Source organism: Acyrthosiphon pisum, chromosome A1 (genome assembly GCF_005508785.2).
Source record: "Acyrthosiphon pisum isolate AL4f chromosome A1, pea_aphid_22Mar2018_4r6ur, whole genome shotgun sequence".
Lineage (NCBI taxonomy): Eukaryota > Metazoa > Arthropoda > Insecta > Hemiptera > Aphididae > Acyrthosiphon > Acyrthosiphon pisum.
The window spans coordinates 75577337-75602277 of NC_042494.1; the positions used below are offsets into that span (position 1 = coordinate 75577337).

At 29.4% G+C, this 24941-nt stretch overlaps 3 protein-coding genes across 16 annotated transcripts in view; all 3 read right to left on the reverse strand.

The window, feature by feature from the left end:
- LOC100163274 (troponin T) overlaps nt 1–10926 on the reverse strand; it is a 13397-nt gene extending 2471 nt beyond the window's left edge. The window contains exons 1-12 of one of the 8 annotated variants that reach the window (XM_008183612.3): nt 10779–10925; nt 9306–9359; nt 8182–8199; nt 7401–7427; nt 6750–6777; nt 6293–6637; nt 5981–6202; nt 5765–5857; nt 5562–5642; nt 5076–5154; nt 4041–4180; nt 3524–3953 (exon numbers count right to left, since the gene is read on the reverse strand). In XM_008183612.3, the coding sequence (XP_008181834.1) occupies nt 3855–3953; nt 4041–4180; nt 5076–5154; nt 5562–5642; nt 5765–5857; nt 5981–6202; nt 6293–6637; nt 6750–6777; nt 7401–7427; nt 8182–8199; nt 9306–9331 (1158 nt within the window). In that variant the 5' untranslated portion in view covers nt 9332–9359; nt 10779–10925 and the 3' untranslated portion in view covers nt 3524–3854. Of the gene's footprint in view, nt 1–3523; nt 3954–4040; nt 4181–5075; nt 5155–5416; nt 5496–5561; nt 5643–5764; nt 5858–5980; nt 6203–6292; nt 6638–6749; nt 6778–7400; nt 7428–8181; nt 8200–9305; nt 9360–10778 lie in introns of those variants that run through there. The other 7 variants (XM_029487543.1, XM_008183614.3, XM_029487545.1 and 4 more) reach the window with 7 other exon arrangements.
- A 456-nt stretch (nt 10927–11382) lies between these two features.
- Nucleotides 11383–15351, reverse strand: LOC103309064 (probable dolichyl pyrophosphate Glc1Man9GlcNAc2 alpha-1,3-glucosyltransferase). Of its 2 annotated transcripts, none has more exons than XM_008183611.3 (8): nt 14943–15351; nt 14534–14806; nt 13422–13623; nt 13116–13337; nt 12957–13062; nt 12749–12882; nt 12300–12439; nt 11383–12233 (listed from the first exon to the last, which is right to left on the reverse strand). In XM_008183611.3, exons 1-8 carry the CDS (start codon nt 14999–15001, stop codon nt 11876–11878), a joined length of 1494 nt encoding a protein of 497 aa, XP_008181833.1. In that variant the 5' UTR covers nt 15002–15351; the 3' UTR covers nt 11383–11875. The 2 variants fall into 2 exon arrangements, with proteins under 2 accessions (XP_008181833.1, XP_016658954.1); XM_016803465.2 differs by having other exon boundaries at nt 14879–15351.
- Nucleotides 15352–16578: 1227 nt separating this feature from the next.
- LOC100168074 (T-complex protein 11-like protein 1) lies at nt 16579–22827 on the reverse strand. 6 transcript variants are annotated; one of them, XM_016803471.2, is made up of 11 exons: nt 22689–22827; nt 20759–20871; nt 20539–20691; nt 20319–20439; nt 20123–20236; nt 19926–20045; nt 18406–18529; nt 18201–18334; nt 17949–18133; nt 17710–17873; nt 16579–17631 (listed from the first exon to the last, which is right to left on the reverse strand). In XM_016803471.2, the coding sequence occupies exons 2-11, from the start codon at nt 20839–20841 to the stop codon at nt 17423–17425; spliced, it is 1407 nt and encodes a 468-aa protein (XP_016658960.1). In that variant the 5' UTR covers nt 20842–20871; nt 22689–22827; the 3' UTR covers nt 16579–17422. The 6 variants fall into 6 exon arrangements, with proteins under 6 accessions (XP_016658960.1, XP_003243699.1, XP_016658959.1 ...); XM_003243651.4 differs by having other exon boundaries at nt 22644–22801; XM_016803470.2 differs by lacking the exon at nt 22689–22827 and adding an exon at nt 22436–22681.
- Between the last annotated feature and the right edge of the window lie 2114 nt (nt 22828–24941).

The window sequence follows — 24941 nt, forward strand, 5'->3', positions numbered from 1 at the left end:
GATTTTACAATGATGTGTGTTTTTTTTTTTTATTTATTTTTAAATTTTTTTTTGTGTCTGTCATCACCTTTTAGTAAAAATTTTTCTTTTTAGAACTAAGATTTTAAAATGTAATACAAGATTCCTTATAGGTTAATCTACCTTTATCAAAAAAAAAAATGTCTATAAGAAACTCAAATTAAATTTTTATGAGCGTTTGAAATTCATATTTTTACAACATTTGATATTCACTCGATTTCTTACGTAACAATTTTCTTATTTTATTATAATTAAAAAAACGAATGACTGTAGATACTTGAAAATTTCACTGGATGTTTATATTAAAATTTTCTATACACGATAAAAATTTGAAAATAACTTGACTCTTTTTGAGTTGCTTACGGACATTGTCATTTTTCAATTTTTTTTTCTATAAATATCAATAAAATTTTATTTGTTTGGTAAAAATGCGTGAAAATTTAATGCAAGGCTCCTGATATATTGTTACAATAGCAATTGTAAAATATTAAAAATACATTGGCACACTTTTTTTTTATAAGCATTTGAAGTTTTGAATTTGAATTTCATTTTGACAAAATTTATCAAATTTAAAATTGGATAATTATTTTGTAGTTAAAAATTTATAAAATGTTCAAGGATCTAAGGATTGAAAATTTAAAAACAAGATTTCACGTAAATATTTAATTCTGTTACCAAAAATTCTAAGAAATACATAAGCACAGTTTATTTTTATAGTCATTTTAAGTTCAATTTGGGACGAAATTACATATTAAAAACCTGGATTAACTATTTTTAGTTATTTTGTTGTGATTGTATAATATGTTTCCGTGGGTATACTTGAAACCTTCTTAAGTATACTATTATATATCTATGATAGTATCACGGTTTTTTGTTGATGCATAACGCGTTATAAGTACCTGATGGATATTGTGATATGATTTAATTTGGAATTTATTATAGGTCAATTTTTTTTTAATACCATATATATAATATTATGTCTTATACCTAGACTGACATACCGTCTCCGCTCAGAATCGTTTTTCTTATACAATGATATTATATCATTGAATTCAAATTTAATACCATCCATTATACAGTGACCCACTTGTAACTTACTGTACAGCAGAGCGACATCCACTTACCCACCTTTTTTTTTTTGTCCATGTATATTGGTAGCCACGGGCCACAAAAAAATGAGCCGCGGGCCGCGTGTTTGACATGCCTGGTCTACGCGAAATAATATTATGATTGTGTGATATTAAGTATAATCATTCATTGAGACATATTATACTAAACTTTTAAATCTTAATTAATATTAAAATAACTTTATCATGAGTTACAATACTTACAAGTGTAATAACTTAGACGTTATAACGTACGCCGTCTACGTGTCTTTAAAATATAATAATTATACCAAATCGTTAATGTAAAATGTTTAAACAGGTATAAATTTAGCGCAATAGACTGTCTCAAAAACATACCTTTTTTTATTTTGGCGCAAATAGACCGTACTCAAAACGAATTAATTTTTTTTGGCGCTATTTTAGTGTGGCGTTTCGTGGAGGGCTCTGCCCCACACGCCTACCTTTTACTGATTTATGTTAATGAAATAAGCTTTTAAAAAAAATCATGCCTTTGTAACTTTAATATTTTTTGATTAGTTATAATATCAAAAGGCGACAAAATATCTTCAAAATTTGAAATATACACCTATTACCTATAGGTTTCCGAAAAAAATTCCCAAAAATCGAACTAAACTGCATTGTTTCAATATTTTTGTGCAATATTCAATTTGAAATAGTAATTAGTGTTTATTACGAAGTAAGATTATCTTAGTTAAAACTTACAGCTACCATAGGGATCTGGCTTTTTATTTGTTGTTTCTATAAAATATCTATACTATATTAGTACCAGTAAATAATAAGTACATAAATATGGTTCGCAAGTTAAAACAAAAAGTCACGGGGGATACGACACCCCCCCCCCCCTCAAGTAACTACACCACTGGAACTACGAACTAATACAACAACTAACAACTGAGTTTTTGATCAGAACGATACATCGTGAAATAACAAAGATATAAAAATTATAAAATATATACCTAATGAGTCATGAATTCAGAATTAAATGATAAATTGACAACCAATTAAATTATTCCGTGATGGTAGAATCGCCTATGAGTAAGTCTTACATTACCTAACGTCCTAACCTAATACCTACTCACCAATTGACATTGTCCAAATGTACATGTCATATGAATTGCCGAAAATATTACTCCTTAAAAAATACTACGACCAGGCCCCTCAGGGGATTCCCAGTATTTCCAACTGTCGTTTTTTGGAGAAAAATAGATACACCCATACACGTTCCAACGTACTCAATGGCGTGTTTAGGAATTTTTTATGGATGGGTCCAGCTAATATTTTATAAAATGGAATAGCGGACACCTCCGAATAACGGAAGAAATTTCAAAAATCGCGAGTTTCCAGTATTCAGGACTTCAAAGGTTTCACTTCAGTATATGCGTAGATATATTATACTGCAGGGTATAACAAGAAAATCTGACAGATGAAATTACTTTTGTTCTAATCAATACTTTAAAAATTTTTATATATATAATATATAATGTGTAGTCACTTGTACTACACGCATAATATAAAAAAAATATTTTTATTTCTTAATACTAAAAATAAAAAAGTTCAAATCTGATTATAAGAACAATTTTGATGGTAAAAACATTTATCTAGTTAAATAGTTTATTTTTTAGAATTTTCAAAATTTTCAATTTTTTTTTTTGAGTGAATTAGTTTAGAACGTAATAACTTTTTTTTAAATTATTATTTTTGGGAATTTCATGATATGAGTATATTTCTTAAATTATTTATTAACCATATAATTTTTACAATTTTTGCATACGTTTCAGTAGTCTTTCTTTTTTTTTTGTCAGGTATGTTACAGTATACTCGCACGACCATAATTTATATTTTGCTTCAAATCCGATTGCATGTTTGAGAAAATAATATATTATATAATTATAATTTAAACTAACTATAATATATAGTATAAATATAGAGTAAATTTGCAAATATCGGTGTAGCTATTGATTTATCATTATCTGCATGTTCTTCTGAACTATATATAATATTATTATATTATACTTATAATTACAACCGATTGATATAAAATTTATTTCTTCCATTGATAATATATTCATTTTTTTAATGCACTTATTAAATTCCGTATCGCACATAATAAATTTTAGGTACTGAATACGGTAGGTACCTTTATGTATATATACGTTTTATATATACGTTCAACGTATAATATAATATAAGATGGTATAATTATTGTTTATATATATATACAAAGAAATATAATATAATAATATTAAACAAGACGTTTTTAATGTCGGTTATAAATTTAAAAATATCAAACAAACTTCTACTATAGAAGTGAATAAATTTATATAAAACATTTAAAATTAAATTAAATACGACTCGTTTAAATTCACAAGTTTTTTTTTCAATAAATTATATAAAGGACAACAACGGGATTGACAATAATAATATGTCCCGTCCGCGCCAAAAATATTGTCGATTGTCGTCTATATAAATAAATACCTATATATTATACTTAAATACTTAATAATCTATCAACTTCATCCTCAAATGTTTATTATTAATCCTTTGTCCTGTACAAACAAACAGTATTTAAATGGTACAATTATTCATTTAATATATTTTTTTTTACATTGAGGCAGAAGTATATAATAAGTTAAATTCATTTCATTCGTGGTTTTTTTTTTTTTTTGAAATTGGTCTTTCAGATATTTTTAGATTACGGAATTATCATTATTATTCTTCCTCTTCCTCTTCCTCTTCCTCTTCTTCTTCCTCCTCCTCCTCTTCTTCCTCCTCTTCCTCTTCTTCTTCCTCCTCTTCTTCCTCTTCGACCTGTAAAAACAATCGCAATTGCAAAGGATTAGTAAATAACATTTAAGGACGAAAACCAATATCGTGGTGAATATCACGGGCATTTACTTCTTCTTCAGCTTCTTCATCAGAAGGTAGACCGAACGGTTCTTCATCTTCCTCGTTCTTCTTGAGCTCTTCCTCTTCGGGTGTGTCTGGGTCATCCTTCTTCTTGCCCGGACGTTCGCCGAACCATTTCGGTAATCGTCCTGCGAACACGGCACGGGGGAGGTTTAATTAAAACGAACATATTATTATATTTACACGTTCAGAGTAGAGGAACACAAACGTCTTTTTGGGTTTTGTAAAATTATTGGTTTAGATAGGTAGATAGGTAAGGTAGATCGGTAAGTAGGCATATTTGTTCATAATATTAGATGGTCATGTAGTATAAAAAATGGTAAAAAAAAGCACTAAAATGTGAGTAAATCTAATAAATTCTCGACTGCTCGAAAATTAAACGAGACATGAACAATTTCAGGTGTAATCAGGTGAGACGTCGAGAATCTACTGCAATAATATTGTTATGGTTTTACCTTGTTGTTGCACATAGTGGTAAACAGTAAATGTATATAATATGTTTTATAAACATTTTACAAACATCATATAGGTAAGCGATTGACTCTTGTAACACTCAAAGTGTATAGAATTAATTAATTAATAAATCACGGATTGTAAAAATATTCTTAAATGAAATTTTCTTAAATAATCTTTTGAACATAAATACAAACTAACAGATTTCGCAAGGTAAATATTAACTAATTGGACATCTATAATATGACAAGTGCGTAGAATAATAAAATATAAATTATAATATGCGCAAATCTGATAAGTGATAACTGAAGATATAATGATTTTGAGAATTATCGAATATTTCAATCAAACTGGTAGGTCTTTACACGATTTATTGTGATTAATATAAATTTAACAGCTTGAATAATCGTAATCAAGATCACTCGATTACAGTGATTCATAAGTACCTATCAGGTACTCCGAGAACGTAATCTGAATAATTTTTAACTAGAAAATTGGAGTTAACGAAATCGATAAATTTGACGATGAATCCCCATGAACGGATTTCATACAAGTGGGTTTATTACTTACCCTTAGCGCGGCCACCGAATTGGTCACTCTTTTCTGTCCATTGTTTTTCCATTGATTCTTTAGTGGTTTCCATATAACCCTAAAAAAAATTCAAACAAAAAAAATAGGAAAAGGTATCGTGCATGCGGGTGCGAAAAATCAAAACATGGGTTTGGCCGAAACTAAATGTTATAAAATGCGGACATCTATAATCGGGTGTGATATAGGCTATGGTAAGGAAACACGAAAGGGGATCGACAGACTTTGAATTACTGATGATGGACGATTATAGTATGGCATAGGTGATAGGTGTTCTGGCCGTGAGGGTAAAGCATGCCGAAAATCGCAACATGTTTACGTACTTCTACTTCTTTTCATGAATTGTTCGTATTTACGATTCCAGTTAGACTCGGACTTTTCGCCTATCATCTCTTCCAGACCCTATTTATTTCGTTAATATCTCTGTATAGATCTCTGTATACGTTTATATAATACGTGCACACTTACTCCTTCGAACAGTTTCTTTTTGTCGTCATAGGACCTCGTGTCCACTCGCCTCTCGTACTTGGAAGCAACTTGGATCTTGGGCTAAGCAACGTATAAAAATATGTTAAGCCAACGCAAACCGAATAGTAAGATCATAATATGTATGTACTATGTACAAAATAATATATTATATATGATCGTTATGTTACATGGGGCGCACTTACTGGGTATTTGCCGGTTAGGGCTTCGGGGTCAAGACCCTTCTTCAGAGCCTTGTGGCGGAGCTGTTGCTTTTGACGTTCTTTCAACTCTTTCAACTGAAACATAAGCATTAATTATTGTGGGAGTCCGCATTAGATACCAACACATCACGACTACCAATATCCGAAAGTTTAAAATATGATTATATAATATAATATTGCATAGGTAATATTACATACGTCATAATCTTGTCTCTTCTGCCTTTCCTCCAAATCGTACTTTTCTGTTTCCAGCTTAATGATCTGGTCCCAGAGTTCAGTGGCTTTGAATTGGAGTTTTTGCACAGAGAAACCTTCGATGTTTAACGGTTTGATTCTGAAGCTCAACGATATTTTCTTTTCTTCTTCGATCTGTTCTCTGGTCTTGTTGCGTTCAAGTTGGGCAGACGTCATACTCAACGCCTATTATATAATATGAAATAAAACCAAAATAAATTGAATTGCATTACGAACAAATTAAACCCCTCGTCAACGATTGCATTGAATACTTACGCCTTCTTTTTTGCTGATGGTGAAGTTGGGTCCTTTCGATTTATTTGTTTGTTCCTTGAGGGCAGCCATCATAGCTTGGCGTTTTTTCTCGGCCTCTTCCAGGCGCTTACGTTTTTCTTCAATGTCCTTTTGTTTCTTTTCCTCCACTTCTCTTTGTCTGCGTTCTTCTTCTTGCTTTTTTCTCTCGGCCATCCTCTTCTCTTCTTCCGCTCGCATCACCTTGCGCTTGGCCTGTTTTTCTTTCAACTTCTTTAAGTCGTCTTCTTCCTTTGACCGTTGTTTGCGCCATTCTTGAATGTACTCTTTAAGCTGTTCGTCTAAAGCTGAGGATTTCAATTCTTGCCTCTGGTTAAAATCAAAAATCGTTGGTCAGTTATAAAAATAATTGAACACAGTTAAGTTGAATGTATATAGTTATGTAATTACATAAAATGTTAACAGAAAATAGATCAATTACCTTAACGAATTCGGGATCTCCATCTCCACTAAAGATTGCAAAAAGAAAAAGTAAAAACGTATACATTAATTTCGATATCAATACATTGTTTTTTTTTATGGGTTGATGACACTGTGATGTTATTTGCTATGCGGGGGGCTTGTTATTTATAATGTGTGATTAATAAATGGGTCATTTGAATTTTGGCATCAGTTAACTGTAACAGGATATATTGTCAGAATAAAAATAATTTTTAGTAGCGATGCCATGTGGCCTATCGCCAGGCAAAATTAATATATAGTAAAGACACGCAAAATTTATTGTTAAAAAAAATTGCACACAAAATCAGTTTTATGTATGTTTATACTTCAAAAAACATTTTAAATTAGTTAGGATAAAACTTTATATTTTAACCATTCTAAGTCTAAATATACAAAACCTCTTAATATTGCTATAGCTAATATTTTAGAATAAACATCTAACGTTTCTAATTTCCAATAAACTAATAAAATCAATACCATTCTGTCTACATTCTAATTTTTCTACTAAAACAATACTGCATAAATTAAAGGCTTATTGTATGGATTGTCTGCACTAAGCCTTTTCTACTTTCTACTTAAGAATCAACTCAGTACACATATTTTACTTTAACTCCCACTGCAGTAAACTTACTCTTTGCTTTTTTCAGGCTCCGGTTGCCTGCGTCAAAAATTGACGATTTAGACAAATTCCAAAAATATCACAAACATATAGAGTGTACACTGTACAGTGTACATACTTCGATTTGTATTTATAAATTGTACTTTCTTTCAGTACATAATACAGCTATTATTAATTTATGAACTCATATATAATTGCATTTGAAAATTTATATATAACTTTTAAATACTATTATAGATAATAATATAGTCAAAGTTTAGCGTACGAAATATTCAAAATGTTGTAGAGTTTTTATATTATCATAATATTATGTAGGTATAGGTATATATATAATGAAATGTAAAAATAATTCCTGCCACATTACGTTGTACACTCTATTAATAAGGAATAAGCCAAATAAACAATTCGGGTGCTCCATACACAAAATCATTTGGCTTATAACGTATTTACAATTTTGAAAAGCGTGCAAAAATAAGCAAGTTGAGCTAATGAAATAAAATCAAATGACTGAAAATCAAAATTAACATCGTATAAGTGAATTCCTTGGCAAACATTTATTAATAAATCGTTTAGACAGCTATAAATTTTAAGTTCTTGTCACCGAATTCATTTCTAGCTCAACATTCATATATATATGTACAATGCATTTGAAATTATTCTTTCAAACACTTCACTCTCTACAAAAATTTTTTTGTATCTCCAACATTTACATGTTTACTCGCTAATTTCTTTCAAATGCTTTTGCAGTAGCAATTTATAAGCGCAAAAAATAATTTAATATTTTGAAACTTACGTTTCCTCTTCGGAATCACTGAAACATATTATGTTCAATGTAAATTTTATAAAATGTATATAATATGTGCCTAATCACATTGATAAACGTTTAAAATATTATAATTTATATACCTATAGACCGGTTAAATCTGTACCTACTAACCAAAAATATTCAAAAGCAAAAGTTGTAAAAAAATGTGTGAAAACGTCCGTACTTAAAACTTGTTGGTCTGTGAAACGAAAATTAATTTAAATGTTTGAGGTGTAATCGCAAGTATAATTTTATAAGATTGTCTAGTAAAAAATATAGTTAGGTACTCAGACGTTATCGCGATTATAAGTTATCGTTCACATGCGAGTTGATATAGGTATATTATATAATACAGCCATATAGCTAAAGGAAAACAAATTGTCCTCGGGTACTAGAAAATAGATTAGATTAAAAAAAATTATACACTAAATAAAATCAACGCAATTAAAATATGATAGGAATATCGATGAAGGAATATCTATATATTTATTATTTTTAGTTGATATGTAGGTACTAGGTACATGATATTTATAAATATTTTATTATTTGGTTAGAAATGGATATCATGCCCAAGTCAATGTGTTTTTTATATATATAATGAAATCGATTTACTGTCATGTAAACCTCAAGAAGCTCGTGTTCACCGAGTTATTTAAAACATAAATATAAATAAAAATATAGACTGATGAATAACAATAATAGGTCAACGAAGAACATGAAAATATAGCAATTGATTGTTGCAATTTACATTAGAATAAAACTTGATCTAAACTTTTATTGTTTCATTTTGTCCCGTCTACTTATTTTACGTAGATAGGTAATGAAAATATCGCATGAATATCCACTATTCTAAGTATATAATTAATTCGAATATATTCACGTAGACCATACAGGTAATACGTCTAAGTAAAGTATTTTCAAACAAATGTAGTCGGGCATGATGTAATATATTATACAAATTTAAACATAACTCGGATAAACAAAAACAACGTATTGGATCGTGTATAACGAATGTCATTAACCGACGTATTATTCCAAACAAAAAACTATCCAACCCATTCTATATTATCTATGGTATAGAAAGGTGATTTAATTTTTAAAAAAATACTTACGTGTACACTTCTTCTTCGTCAGACATGGTTAAGCGTGTGTCTAAGGCCTAGTCTCTGTAAACAAAAATATTCTAAATTAAAAACCGACCGAAACGTGTAAATCGCGGGCACACGAAATGGGTAGGTATCTCGTTAACCCTGTCCCAAGCGGTTTTATTTGAAAATGTATTTCTCGCGGAGAAACGACCGGTAGACGTTAATTCTGAAAATATGTGGGAGGGATCGGCGGCGGTGGATCCCGTTGATATTAATAGCTGCTGCCGGTTCGGGCTGCCAACATTGCCTTTTTACGACCCACAAAATCCTAACGCGTCTATTTATATAAAACGCGCATAGTACACCGGTGCGTATATAGTATTATGCGGAGAGACAAATCGTCCGGGATTTCGACAGTAATATAATATAGTAACACATAATATTATGGTCCATTATTGTATATTTGGGTGTACGATTGTACAAATTCAGTTTTCTAAATCGTCACCGGGAAATCTATTAGGTTCTATATACACTATACCGTAGCAATAAATAAATAAATATTTATTAAATACACCAGTAAAAGATCCAGTTATAACAAAAAACAATGATTAATATTCGACATTAGGTAGACGATCGCTTTATTATATCTGTCGGAAAAATTCGAGACAATTCCATCCAACAAATATGTGCGTTTAAGAGGATATTTGTTTTCTCCGTCCTACAAGTGCGTAACATACCTACCAAATTTACCCTCAGCAGATAACGTTTAGCTTCGTTAGTTTAAAAATTAGAGTGAATCAATTGTATTGAAAAGTGCCGAGCGCCAATATAACACCATTTATACCACAATACCAGCCATTACACAATAATAAGCAGCTGATTATGGTGCGCGTTTTCTGATAATGTTTTTCAAGTCGAAACAATGCACTGAGAAAAAACTCTCAAACACATACTGTATCCAAGGACCTGACGTCTGCAGGTTTTTTGCATTTTCACGATTATGAAGGTCTGTATAGGGTACATGAGAAAAATTCAAGACCAGCTGATATAAAAAGAACATTATATCATATAATATGGTGCCCAACACGATCGAAAGAAGTCGTTTTTACGCGTGGGCGAAACAGAAAAAATTCCTCTAGCCCCCAATACGAAACGCATATTATTATTCCAAAAACGGCGCGACATGAACCCGGATAAACGCTCACTAGGTTATCGATTTCGTCGGAAAATCTAATGTTGATTTTCGCCCGTCGTCCTGAAGTTGTCCATCGCCATTCGCCAACCCTCGATCGAATCCCGAATACGCCATGTGATTTAGGTAGGCACTCAGACCGTCACGAAATCTCACGTAGCTTGTGAAAATATATAGCGAAATAGCAGGTAGGTAGATTTCGTTATTAGGGGTTTGGCGGACGCGATTAATACGATACAGTAAAGAAATGTAGAGTACAATATTATTGTGTTATAATTAGTATTATGTATGGATGGTGTACTTACAAAAAAGATAATATACGTATACCGCGACGAAGGTCCCACTAACGTCTGCGGACGACTGATCGCCGTTGGAGTTCGAGATAGCCGATTAAACTCATCCCCACCAAACCGGGGCTCGCGGACAGGAAATCTATCCGGGATATTTTTGGCATTTTCCAGTTGTATCGTATAAACACGTACACATACATATCATGATGTTTTGCGTATGGAAAATGTGGTGGAAAAAAACGATAATAATAATAGTATAATAACGAGAAGACGACGAAAAAGACCATTTGATCCTAACTGACGGGTCGGTGGTGGAGGGGAGGATTTAAAAAGTGTGTCAAAAATATTAACGCACTCGCCGCTGCCCGCCATAGGAATTTATTATTACGTTGGGAGTATATCTGTGGTTTGTTTTTAGAATTCCCAGAGTACACGAACGTATTATTATCCGTCACCTCGGGTGCCACGAATTTTTGCCGACAGCGCCAGATAAATAATAATTAACACCTTAAATGACATTTTAATATTTGATGTCATTCATCTTTTGGGTAGATGCATTGTACCTACATGTATACCAGGCTTTTAATATGAGATAGGAACCCAAGATTGTGCGATCTCATACTTTATATGTATATAATATGTAAAATATAAAAAAATCATAAATGAAAATCTAGTAATATTCACAATATACCTACGAATGTCACAAATGTATACAATTACAATACATACAATACACAAAGCTTGGTGCATACATTTAATATTTAAAAAATTAGTACTCGTTTATTAACAAACTAAATAGTAAAACATTCTAAAGAACAAGTATTTTTTTGATTTATTTATATGCTTGCATAATTTGATAGAATAGAGAAATAATTAACACGGATTTAGGTAATTTAGTGCAATAATTCAACAAGTATGTATAAATATAATTTTCGCTAGGTAGCCAGGTAGGTATATAATTAACTCAATACAGCATATTTGTACTATGTAGTGATAGTAATAAAAATTATGAAAATGTTTTTTAAGCAAATATTAATAGATCCTTAATTTTAAAATGCCCTTCTTCTTTACAGTTGTATACTTTTATGTGTAATTTCATAAAATTATATAATTTATTGGCTAATGTAATATAAGTAGTATTTTATCCAACAATAAAAAACACCTATACTATTATGGAATGAAGTAAGCATCAGTGGTAGAAATGGATATCTTTGATCAAACCTTAAAACCATCCATCCAACCTCGGTCAATAACAACAATGGCCCTAGACTTATTAAATACAATTTTTCTAAACGATTCAATGATTTAAATTTACCAGTATTATACAAAAATGAAACATTAACTAAAAGTAGTAGTGATTTAGTAATGAATTCAAATGGCTTAAACAACAATGGAAAAACAGAATATGTAGAGATAGTTGATAACATTGTAAACATGGAACAGTCATTTGTAGAGGTGAATACTAATAATCTGTAAAAAAATAATTAACATTTATCTATTTAGATATAAGATAAACAGTTACATTGAATTGCTTACGTTAATGGTATGACGGCTAGCAGTAAAGCTTTCTCGTGAACATGCCAACCAAACATAAATGAAGTCAAACCACATAATATAAGGCATCGAACAAAATCAATAGGATTTCTATTGGATTTCCAAAGTTTATATAAACATGGCTGAAAATAACAAAATGTTAATACTTAAATAAATAAAACAAACATAATAACAAATAAATGTAATCATTTTTAGTATTATACAATATATTATGTTCTATAAATATCTATCTCTGAATAGTTATTGAACTATTAATACATTTTACAAGTAGAAACAAAAATAGAGATGTACTTGTATACATATTAGATTTTATCTGGTCACATGAGTTAAAAATATATAAATGTAATAAACTAATAAATGTACAAGACAGTATTGTATAATAAATAGTAGGCTCATTGTTTAAACCACCAAGAAAATAATGCATAACTTACCAACATAAAAATTATTGTTAAAATAAAAGTAATCTGAGGAGTAATCGATGGCAAAACAGTGTGTTCAAATTCTTGAACTAAGCCTCTCGTCATTGATGTTGAATTATTATTTTGTATTAAATCATAATCTTTATCTAAAAAAAATTCTTTATCAGAAAATGCATAAGGAATTCAAATAGATAAATGAAGCATAGAAATCTATAAATACATGTAATTTTAGCACCAATATCAGCTGCATTATAAAGGGCCCAAAAGTTTGGTGCCCAATAGGCATGTGATAAACCTCGTTTGAATGGAAATAACTGTTTAAAAACCTAAGAAAAAATTAAATTAGTAGAATTAAGGTTTATATTCTAATTAGTAGTACCTGTACAATTTGACCATTGAATACAAAAGGTCCAAATGATATACTAGATACACCGAGAACAATTAAACCTAATTTTATAAGTCTTTTCATTGCAAATTGTATATTTTTTCTAAAACAAAAGTGTTTTAACAAATATACAAAATATGCTGGAGCCAAGTATAAATAAATATGCTTGAAATTCAATAGAACTGTAAACCAAAATGCACCTCGATAGTTTTCACCCTAGAAAAAGTAACTAAATTAGCAAAAATAAAATAATTTATTAAAAATATATTGAAATTATAGTTTAAAAGTAATATTTTTTACCTTTAAAATGTGTGATATTGATACAAGTAGGATTCCGAAAAGGAAGCCATTGTACTGAAAGTGTATTTGGTCGATAAGCAATAATGTCACATTGGCTATTAACAACAGTTCAATGACAAAAACAGAAATGTTACTTTCATCCATATGTTTTTTCTTTTTAATTTTGGGTGATTTCACAAGTAATGCAATTGACTGAGCACATCTAAAAACAATATTTTGTTTGTTAGTAAACTCTCATGCTGATCATGTTAAAAAATATATCAGATTGGTTTTAAACTGTATCTATCACGTTATTCTAACTAGATATATCTAGTTAGAAACTATTTAATTATTTTATACTTTTTAAAAAATAATTAAGTTATTTACATTCAAAGTTGATATAAAACAACTGATAGTGTATACTCCAAATGTCAGTGTACTAAACAGACATTATATGAAGGATTGTTTCATTTAATACATAGACATAAAATTATGGGTAATGTGAGGCTTAAGGCCATTCTTACAATGTCCGGTTGAAGCTAACCGGCAGATGACAGGTTTTATTACCGGCAGAATTTGGCCGGTTAAGTGTCGGTAAGAACGGCTCTTAAAGTTATTATAAGTAACAATGTAAATAGTATGGATACAATAAATATTCATAAATTGACTAATGCTAATTTCAGACAACAATAAAATCTTCAATAGGAAATTTTAAAATAAAACAGTATCTTCCATAGTTGATAGCTACAGAAAAGTACTATTAGTTCCATAAATATAGAATAACAATGTAATATTCTGTGTAAGTACAATATAATATTTCTTAAGTTAATTATTTCAAATACATATATAAAAAAAAAATAGACTTGGCAAAACTGATATAAAAAGGCAAAGAAGGGGAAATATGTTGGCAAAATATTCAAGATGCATTGCTCATCTAGAATATTAGAGTATTTATTAACTTTTTTGAAGTTCCTTTGGCAGTTCTATGTGTTCTATCATTAAGTTACTACTAAATATTAATTTACATTGTGTACCTATTCACCTCAGTGGTATAATTAAATAATATCTAAGCATACAAGTGTACCTATAATATACAACATAAGACATTTTTATTCAATTTGAATAATATTTACTTCCGAGATCCATAATAAAAAACGAAATCAGTAATGATGACGCTAAGTCGCTGAAAGAATACGGTGGCGTTTGACGAGTAATTACGATTGTGTATCGATAACATGTCAATATCAACAAAGGCAGCAATTTGAGCCAAGAAGTATTCGAACCACGCAAAAAGTGGCGGATAGTCGATTGTCCATTCTGAATGGTTAGCTGAATACCACTGTGATATAGGTAAACTGTACGTAGTGGCCAGCCAGTTGCGATGCACTTCGAAATCGGTCGAAAAACTGTCGAAACAGAATAAGACAACAATATAGTGAACACGATTGTGGATATTACAGAGAGTAATATTAAACAACTGTAAATAGACTTAAGACGGCGAATAACAATGACGATCCCCGACGTCGGAGGACCTTCACTCACTAAGATGGCAACAGGAGCAACTTCACGCATGTTATGACGACGTGCAGGGAACTCGTCATTTTCGGTTTGAAAAGACTTGGTCAAGACGTCGATGAAAAGCCCATGGTCGTAGTGAAATTGTTCAAATCGTCAAACGGATTGTATTAAATTTTAATAATAATGACGTTAACGGTCCCAAGATTGGTCAAAAAACATTTTCAAAAGCGACGCGGCGTGTAACCACTTCAGAGCCACGACGATAATAATATTACGGTTGTACACAACAGACAGCTGCAGTAGCCAATTAAAATTAATATGATTTGATGTGTTTATGTATCGAGTACCTACGAATAGCCACGAAATGTCATTATTGAGACGTAGTCGGCAAGTCAAAACGTTACCGGTATAACGATTAACGATGAATAAATAAATTGTTAACCGTTATCACTGGTCTGCTTATCAACACTGCGTCGGCCTCTAAAGATTTTTTTAGGGCCGAACACGGCAACATCATAATATTTTGAACCTATAGCCAATAGCCATTCGGATTTAAATAATATTTTGTACATTTTAGACTGTGGCGGCCTGACGTGTATCTAAATTTAAATATCGTAAAAAAGCCTTTTATGTTCCTAACATTAAATTTGATTGGTGATAGATCAGTGGCGTGGCGAAGGCGAACGGTAATTTCAGTGGCAATTGCCTCTGAGATTTTTCTTAAATAGAGGGTTGGGTGGTAGCCGGTAGGTCCCCTAGTAAATGTAATATGATATGCTCAATAGGTATTAGTATAGTCATTAACGATCTGAAATATAATTAGTTATATTATATTAATACATTATTATGCATTAATACTTGGAATATTTTATAATTGTAACTTGCCTCTGGAAAATGTTTAGTTCGCCACGCCACTGTGATAGATCATAGATTATAGGTTATAAAGTGTAATATATTAAAATAAAACCACGATTAAAGATATAATTGAATAAAATATAATAATATAATAATATATATATAATCGTGAATAAAACTAACGCAAGGTTGGTTCAATTGGTTGAGCCCAAATTTGCTGTTCCGCGTGAGTCAATGACAGAAAACAATTAATTGTTTTTCGAAATCCTCTTTAGCATTTCTTTAATTCTGTTTGTAAATAATCTAATCATAATAATATACAATTAAATTATGAATTATGAACAATGGTCGGAGTTTTGTGTATTTTGTACCTTTACATTTTTATTCAATATAATGTTGGTGTCGACGTCCATAAGACATAAATATAAATATTTAAAAATAGTACCTATTTGAAGAGTGAAGAGGAAAAATAAAGAACGAATAATTTCATGAGACATTCACTGTACTCAGAAAATAAGAAAATGTATACACAAAGCATACAAATACTATAATACACTAGTACATAGGTACTATATAGTATATTATAATAATTAGTTATGCCCGTCACCATTAGATGTGTACATACATAATAATTGATTGATGCATGATATCATCAATCAAATTTTGAGTTTGAAATAAAAAAATGTTGATGGTGTAATGTTTGTGATTATATTCACTGTTTTGGTAACTTCAAACAAAATTCTTAATTTAATGATTCATAATTTAGTACTTAAAAAATTGTTAATCAATAGTCAATACCCAATAATTATAATTAGTAATTATGAAATAAATCATCTTTAATATGTTGTAAGATACAGTACACGTTAATTTCTGTATAAAAATAAAATGTGTATTATACTATCTACTAAAATTAACTTACAACAATACCTGAGCTTTTTAACTTTAGAACAATATTGAAAATATCAGTCGGGGTTAATATAAAATATTTAATATTATATATTTATAAATCATTACAACACTAAAATCTGCAATAATAAATAACAATTGTTTATACCCATATTATTCATATGAATATACCTGGGATTCAAGTGTTACAAGCTGTCAAACTAGTTTCAATTATCAACAATGATCATACATTTAAATAATACAAAATAAAGTCTAAAAAATTATAGTATAACATACTAGCTTCATGCTTATGGTATAACGTAAACAAATGTATTTTGTATACATATAGATTTTACAGATTAATATAATTTTAAAATTTTTAGCTCACCAAAAATGAAGGCTATATAATAATTTGACAAATATTATAATAATTATTAGTGTAAGTTATATGTTATATTAGATATAGGCATGTAGCACTAGCTACTGAGTAACAATGATTTTTAAACACATTGAAGTATTAAACTGTAGAATAATATTACAATTATTATTGTTATCAATAAATTGTATTATAATAAGTTTTAATATTATATTGGAACTACAGAAATAAAATGTGATCCATAATGTTCTAGATTCTAATTTGGTCACAAATTTGTGTTCCAAAAAAATAAATCAATGATTGAAAAAAAAAAGTTTTAGTTAAAAAGTTAGTATAGGATAAAATAAAAGATAATATTCATTTTTAGTATACTGTCTTTGAGAGACAATCAAGGCAAATCACATTGTTTCAGAAGATTTTTTAATATTTCGTCATAAAACGTGGTAAATACTTTTCTGTTATATGTGATAAGATGCAAAAAACTGCCGGTAACGGCTGCTAATTCATCCTTGAATGCAGACAAGCCAAGTGGACATTGCTGGGGAACTGCATTGTCAGAACTGATGACTGCAGCAATAAACTCCTTGAAACGCTTCTCTGAAATAAGAACCAGATGAGATAAAATTGAAAATACTATTATTTATATTTTATATTGAATCAAAATAATAATATTACCAACTAGAGCTCTTATTTTATTGTCAGGGTTTTGGATTGACAAAACTTGAGTTTCAAGTGTATTGACCATATCTGGTGAAACAAGTAGTCCATCTGGATTAAGTCTACATATATACTCATTACAATGAAGAGCTATCTGTTTTACAATATTTGGTATAACATTACTAGAAGGAAAAAAATTGATGGAGTATAATACACCACTATTTATAAATTAACATAGTCAATATTATAATAAATACTTGTTGAAATCATTGTGTTTAATGACACTTAAAATAAACTCTTTTAAATCATTTTTGAAATTAATGTCTCTGGGAATAATGGAATTAGTTGTTGATATTGTTACAATAAAAGTAGATGCTGCGAGTATCAAAAGATTTAGCATTTTATTTGTTGCCAAATATCTATCTTTGTCCAATGATAAAGCCTGAAAATAATAACCAGCCTTTTTATAAACAATGCCTTGATAAAGCACATAATTGTAACCTTATTACCTCTGGGAATATAACATTTTCATTCCAATCAAATATTTCCATATAAGCTCTTGCGACTATATCGTGATAAGGTTCAGCAGTCTTTTCAAAATTAACGTGGCGTTTTAACCATTCGGCAGTCAAGTTTAATGCATCTGTTAATAATTTTTAGTTAAAAATAAACATTAATCAATTTTAAATTACATAAAAAAAAATTGGGATTTACCTGGTTGAACTTTTAAATACTCTGCAAATTTATCTCGTTCATAATCAGCACTACAGGCATTTAATGCTCGTCGTTGTGCAGTTATTGTGAAATTTGCCATGTCAAGTTTCATCAAGCTCAAAGTCTACAAATAAATACCATTGGCATCCAACATATATTTTTTAATTTTTCAAATATCAATACTTAAATTAATTAGTATACACTTTAAAATTAATAACTATTACTGTAAATAACTGTCTACTGAAGCACTACAATATATTTAATTTTTGAAACAAGTGTCTAAAAATCAGTATAATGTTTTTATAACAATTTTATTTACTTTAAAAAAGTTAATAGTTGTAGCCTCTGTGTGTAAAAAAGGAAATGCTTATTTCATAATATAAAATACATAATATATAAATATTGAATAAATTACTCATTAAACTGTTTAATAAAGATTTTGTTTTGTTTATATAAAAAATGTCTGTACTCAGGTATGAGTTTTTAATAATTTGTCATGAATAAATAAATTGCTCGCTATTGTGTAAATACTAAATTGTGTTTAAACATATAATTTATTAAAATATACAAGTAGGTACTTCGCAAGCAAGCTTATTCTATTATTTGTTTTTAACACTTTGGTCATTTGATCGAAAATTCTGTGGTGAATAGGCTTACTGCCTTCATCCTTATGTCATGAGATTAATTTTTCAGGTTACTCAACGATTTGATAAGTTAAATATTTTTTACTATTATAACTCAACTCATTTACATAATTTTTGTAAATTGTAATTGCTACTAAAAGCAAACTTACAACAAGTGTTTCCACCAAATTACCAATCAATCAGAGAACCCTCATCCAAAATTAAAATAAATCACATTTAAGATTAAAATGTTACAAGGCTAAATTGTGGGTTTAAAACACAATTTAAATAAAAATTAATAAAATAAGCCACAGCATATTAAACAAACCTTTTCAAAACTGATATTTACCATACAAGACTAAAAATTTATTGAAATTTAAAAATAATTATTTATTTGCTATAACTTCAAAATAATATGTAAGAATTGAATAAGAAAATTTACCTTTTATATGCTATATATCTTCTATCTTCATATATAATATAATAATTTCCACCTAATTTTTTTTAGATTACAGTATTGAACAATCTACATCATAGGAAATTTGTCAATGACAATTGTTTGTAGGTTATATATTGTATTTAAAATACTATTTTCAACAACAGTACTAATGCTGATCAAAATTATTTTTCATTTAATTTAATATTATAATTACAAAACTGTGTTACTAATATCAATATGTTATCTCATCATTAATTCTGTTGTATAATAGAACATTTAAATTAGCTATTCAGGCTATCATATAGGCACTTAAAAATGTTACTGATTTAATTAATTATTGTAATTATTTTTATGATATTAAAATTATTGAAATTATTAAACAAAACCAAATAAAATAATATGTAGAAAAATATTATTTTATCAGTTGCAAACATTTAAATCTTAATTTAGTAATTTACCTCTGTTATTCCTTTAAATATATCAACAGGATCATTTAATAAAGTTAGAGCACGTATCGAATCGTCTCTTACTGGAGCACATATTTTTGACATCAAATTCAGTATAAACTTGGTATAATACTATTGAAAACAGGTAAATAAATAAGTTAAGACAAGCCATATTTAAAGCGTCATTGCTTATGTTATTTTAAAATTACTTCAAAATCCAAAGAGTCGTTGTCTATCTGATTTTGTATAGACTCCACATTTAAAACTTGAGCAATGTCTTCTTTCAATTTAGTATGTTGGTCTAACAACAAACTTGATAAGCTCTATAATAATTTTATTTTTCTTTAAATTAATGAAGTTACTAAATTAGTAAAATAATAATACTAAACAAAAATGTTTACATACTATTTGAATTTCTGATAAAAGTATCATAGCTTGAGAGTATACGGGAGGATCACTGTTTAATTGTTCTCGCAACAACTCCCAAAATGCTTTATGCATTGTGTCTTTGACTTGTTTCATTAAACTGACAGAATAAAACACATTCAAAAATATATTAAATAAATATTCAAGAAACACAGATTTTATGTTTATAATACTATGTTCAATTAATTAATAATTTTACCTGTTATTTGGATGTTCTTGAGGCTCCAACTTGAAATTTTCATTGACTGCTATCTCATGAACAAGAGCAATATCTTCCAATTGTTTAGCAGCTACCATAATTTCAGGTAATGACAAGAACCTCGGAGGCGACGCAGCAGTTATATTATTTAACCTGAAAATTATAATAAAACAGATATAAAATAATCAATAACAAAAATGCTTTTATGTTGAACTATTACATTTCTTGACGAGCTCCGGGAATTGGTCTATTTGGTGTTGATTGATTGTCTTGATCATTATTGGATGTATCTTCTGAACTCATTTTAAAGAAGTTTTTAATGTGATCTAATAACTGAAAAAAAAATTTTTTTTTTAATAAATGCATAATATGTTTCAAAAATGTTTTAGTAAATCAGATGATTGTAAAACAAATAAACCTAGAACTTTTCAAGCTAAACTAATAACCTTAATCAGATGCATTTATTTTAAATTACCCATATCTATGCATACAGTTTGCACCGTAGTGTTTTTAAGATTATAAGAGATATTGTCGTATGCTATAAAGCTCCAATATATGATAATGAATAATAGATCGATACACATTTCTGTAGATTTTATGCTTGGACAATAATTTTTCTGAACAATTTTATAACAGATATTTTATATTTTGGACATTTTCAATTAGACTATATCTTTGGGAAGAATTGTTCGATGTTAACTAACTATATTACTATATTAGGTATATTATAATTCAATAATAGATCATATAATGGCTATATTAGCTAAATGAACAATAAGCGTCAATAAAAAAAGTTAACCAATCAAATACCACACATAATAGAAATAAGAATAGACATTTAATAATACTAAAAAAAACAATCATAATACACCATCACCCTAACAATATTGATGTATGAAATACAAAATATGTACAATTATAGGTATCAGTTTAAATAATGAAAATCAAAACATTATTTTATAATTTTCAAGCTGTTAAATAAAAATTATTAACAAATTGATAATCAGATCGGACACCAAACACGAGGAATATATTTTAAAAATCAAAAAAAAATATAAAATTATTTGTAGTATATAATTATGTTATATAAGAATTATTTATATGAGGATTAGTAATGTTCACACTGAGCAGGAAAAAACAGAATATTTATAATGATTAATCAATATTATACACAGTACTTACATAGTGGGTAAATTAAATTCAGAAAGTGACAAATATAATATTCAGTAGAACAGTAAAAAAAATGTACGAGTTTTTTGAAGTAGATATTTCGTAAATCTCGTAAAAACACTAAAAACCCGGAGAAAATTAATAAAATTAAACTCAAGTATCACATAGCCGAACTGGAATGTGTACAAGGCACAACGAAATCCAAAATTGGTTGTTTCAGGTTTCAGCCGTCACAAAGGAATTGACAAAGGACTGGTAATCAATGAATCAGGACTCTTGAGTTTACGAAATATGACAATGATATTATTATAAAACAAATATACCTTTTACGGTCATCGGCCTTGCGACGAACATTTCAAGAACGCTCTAAACACGGAAATCTACTACTACATCAGCTACGATTACACCGCGTATTTTTGTCGAAATCAGTTTTCAGAAAAATCAAAACCATCAAAATTACCAATTATACCTTAACGATAATACAAATATTTGTGAATTCCTTAGTGATACACATACACAGTTGGTTACAGATCGTGAACTCGGGGCTGCGTATAAGAAACGGAATTTGTTTTGTGTTTAGGACTAGGGTTTATAAGTAATAACTGAGTGTCGAGTGTGAAGTGGATAACTTCGAACCCAATTTCCCGGTGTCAGTCGATGTCTTCGCGAAAACATCATATAGGTACATGATTGAGGATGAGATGAAGTGCTAACTGCTATGACTCACCTTCTAGGCAGTCAACTTCCTGGAAAACTACGTGTCACGGAAATTAAGTCAATGTACTTTGATCGTACTAAATAAAATAATAAATATAAGTAATCGAATTTAACGAAATTTTTCCCAGTAAATTTCAATGTAACATTATGAAAATAGGTGCTTTAACTAGCTGGCAGATATAATTTATAATTTATAAACACGATTATCGTGTTTTTACCTTATATAATATTATAACGTAATAACTCTGAACGCTCTTCTATACCTTATATCGTAGTAAGTTCACGACAATAATGTTTTTGTTGTTATTGTCCACAGCTACAGCTGTTAATACAATGAATAATAATATTATTATTGTTATTTGTTATTATGTATTCACTAGGATCCAGTATTCATGAACAATTTTCATTTATTTTATCGGTTTATCTTGGTTGATACCAATAGATAGATTACCAAGGTCAATGATTGATATCAATACACCACGGGAATAATTATTATATCATATGTTTGTAGAACAGTGTTGCCAGCCGTGGTTTTATAATTATGAAGTAACACTCACGATCACGATCACTGCTATAGTAATATAGCAGTGGTAACACTTAACGTCAAGATCTACAGCGCCGGAAATATTATTATAATAATTTGTTTTAATTTAAAAATTGAAAGGACTCCCATTTAAAAGGTTTTAAAGTTGATAAGAATATCTTAATTGTTATAAGAATTATCATGACATAATAATTAATAATGTGTAGATACCTACCTAGCAGTAGTGTACATAGGTACTATTTTTTTAATTAGGTTACAACTTATAACTTTTAGCAATTTAAATATTTATTTCCTTTTTATTCTTTGTATCGTTTTTTAAGTAGCTAGTAGGTAAGATCTATAAATTAGTACTTTTTAGATCTTGGGTAGGAGTACCTATGTGATGTGATGTGTATCTATAAAGTGTATATAGATAGTAATATAGTATACTATATACTGTATACTGTATGTAGTGTAGCCGTGTAGGTATAGTGTTTGGATTATATTGTTTCGGAACTTTTTATATAGATGAAGATGACCCACAACTGAATACATAAATAATAAACATTATACAATTCCATACTCGTATAGACTATAGACATATTGCCTAGTGCCTACAGTCTTATCTAATTTTTCCCAATTTAAGCACTGTGCAGAGGGCTGCATTTTTTTCAGAAAAATATAAATACATAATTTTGGTACATATATAATTATTAGACTTGGGCCCTTTGAAGAGCCATATTATAGGTACCTTCCTATAAACTATGGAATAAAGTATAAACTAATACAAACTTTATATTATGCATATTGCGTTCAGTACATCGCTAACGAGCATCTATAATCATTAATCCTATATTACATTAGTAAATACCTAAGTTAGATTGAATAGGTACTAGTTATATTGTACATTTGTAGTTTTTATCTATATAGCTATATAGGGATAATATAATATATAAATATATAATACAATATAGGTGCATAACATACAGTCATACAGAGTACAGACATAGGTATCGTATATGTATAAGTGTATAATGTTAATGTATAATAACACTATAGTACAGCAAGCGACCGCCTAAAATATAAGAAAAAAGAATTAATATTTTTTGCTTACAATCTGCAAGCGTCGTGTTTCGGGAACAAAAGTATATTGAAGAATATAATATGATAAACGACAGTAGGACTTGACTATATATCGTCCGTTAACGTACAAATTGCACGACGACGACGACGATTCGCTTTCATTGTGCTTAAACATTTAATACACTACACCTAATCACACACAGTGCCGCAACAACCGCAGGGGCAGCCGAGGCAATGCCCCTGTAGAGGGCCACTAATCGTTGGCTCAGGGGGCCCCGACGACGCCCCGCATCTATTTAAAATTTTTAAATAATTGCATTGTAATCTTATGTTTAAATCAAATAAAATATATTAAATAAAAATATTTATTTTTATAATTTATTATGCTATCTAATCTGTTGTCGAAGAACGGGGGCCATAGGTGCAATTTCAACTTTTGACTTGGGGGGGCTGAATATATTAAAGGAAAGCAGACCATTGTAATATAGCATTTTAAAATTGTATGTCTTTTTTTTCGGGGGGCTACGGCTAAGTTTGGAGGGGGGCTTATAAGAAATTAGTTAAGAATTTATATTTTAAGAATGGGTGAAAATATATTTCCCCCCACCCCCCTGTAAGAAAGACCTATGTACGCCTCTGCCTATAATACGGCTATGCTTTGTGGCTGTGTCTCCAAAAAATATTGTTTGAAAAGGTTTCATTTGGGGAAGGGGGGATTGACAACAATTTTCGTGCCTGGAACACAGCATATTATATGTTGTAAACTTATAACTTATAAATTAAATTATACACAACAAAATGAGTTCTAGTTTCTGGGGCCAGTCCTTATTCGTGCACTAGGACACGGCGCTAGTTAGTATTCTACTCCGGGCTCTGGATATGTCCACTGACCACTTATTACTTACCTAAT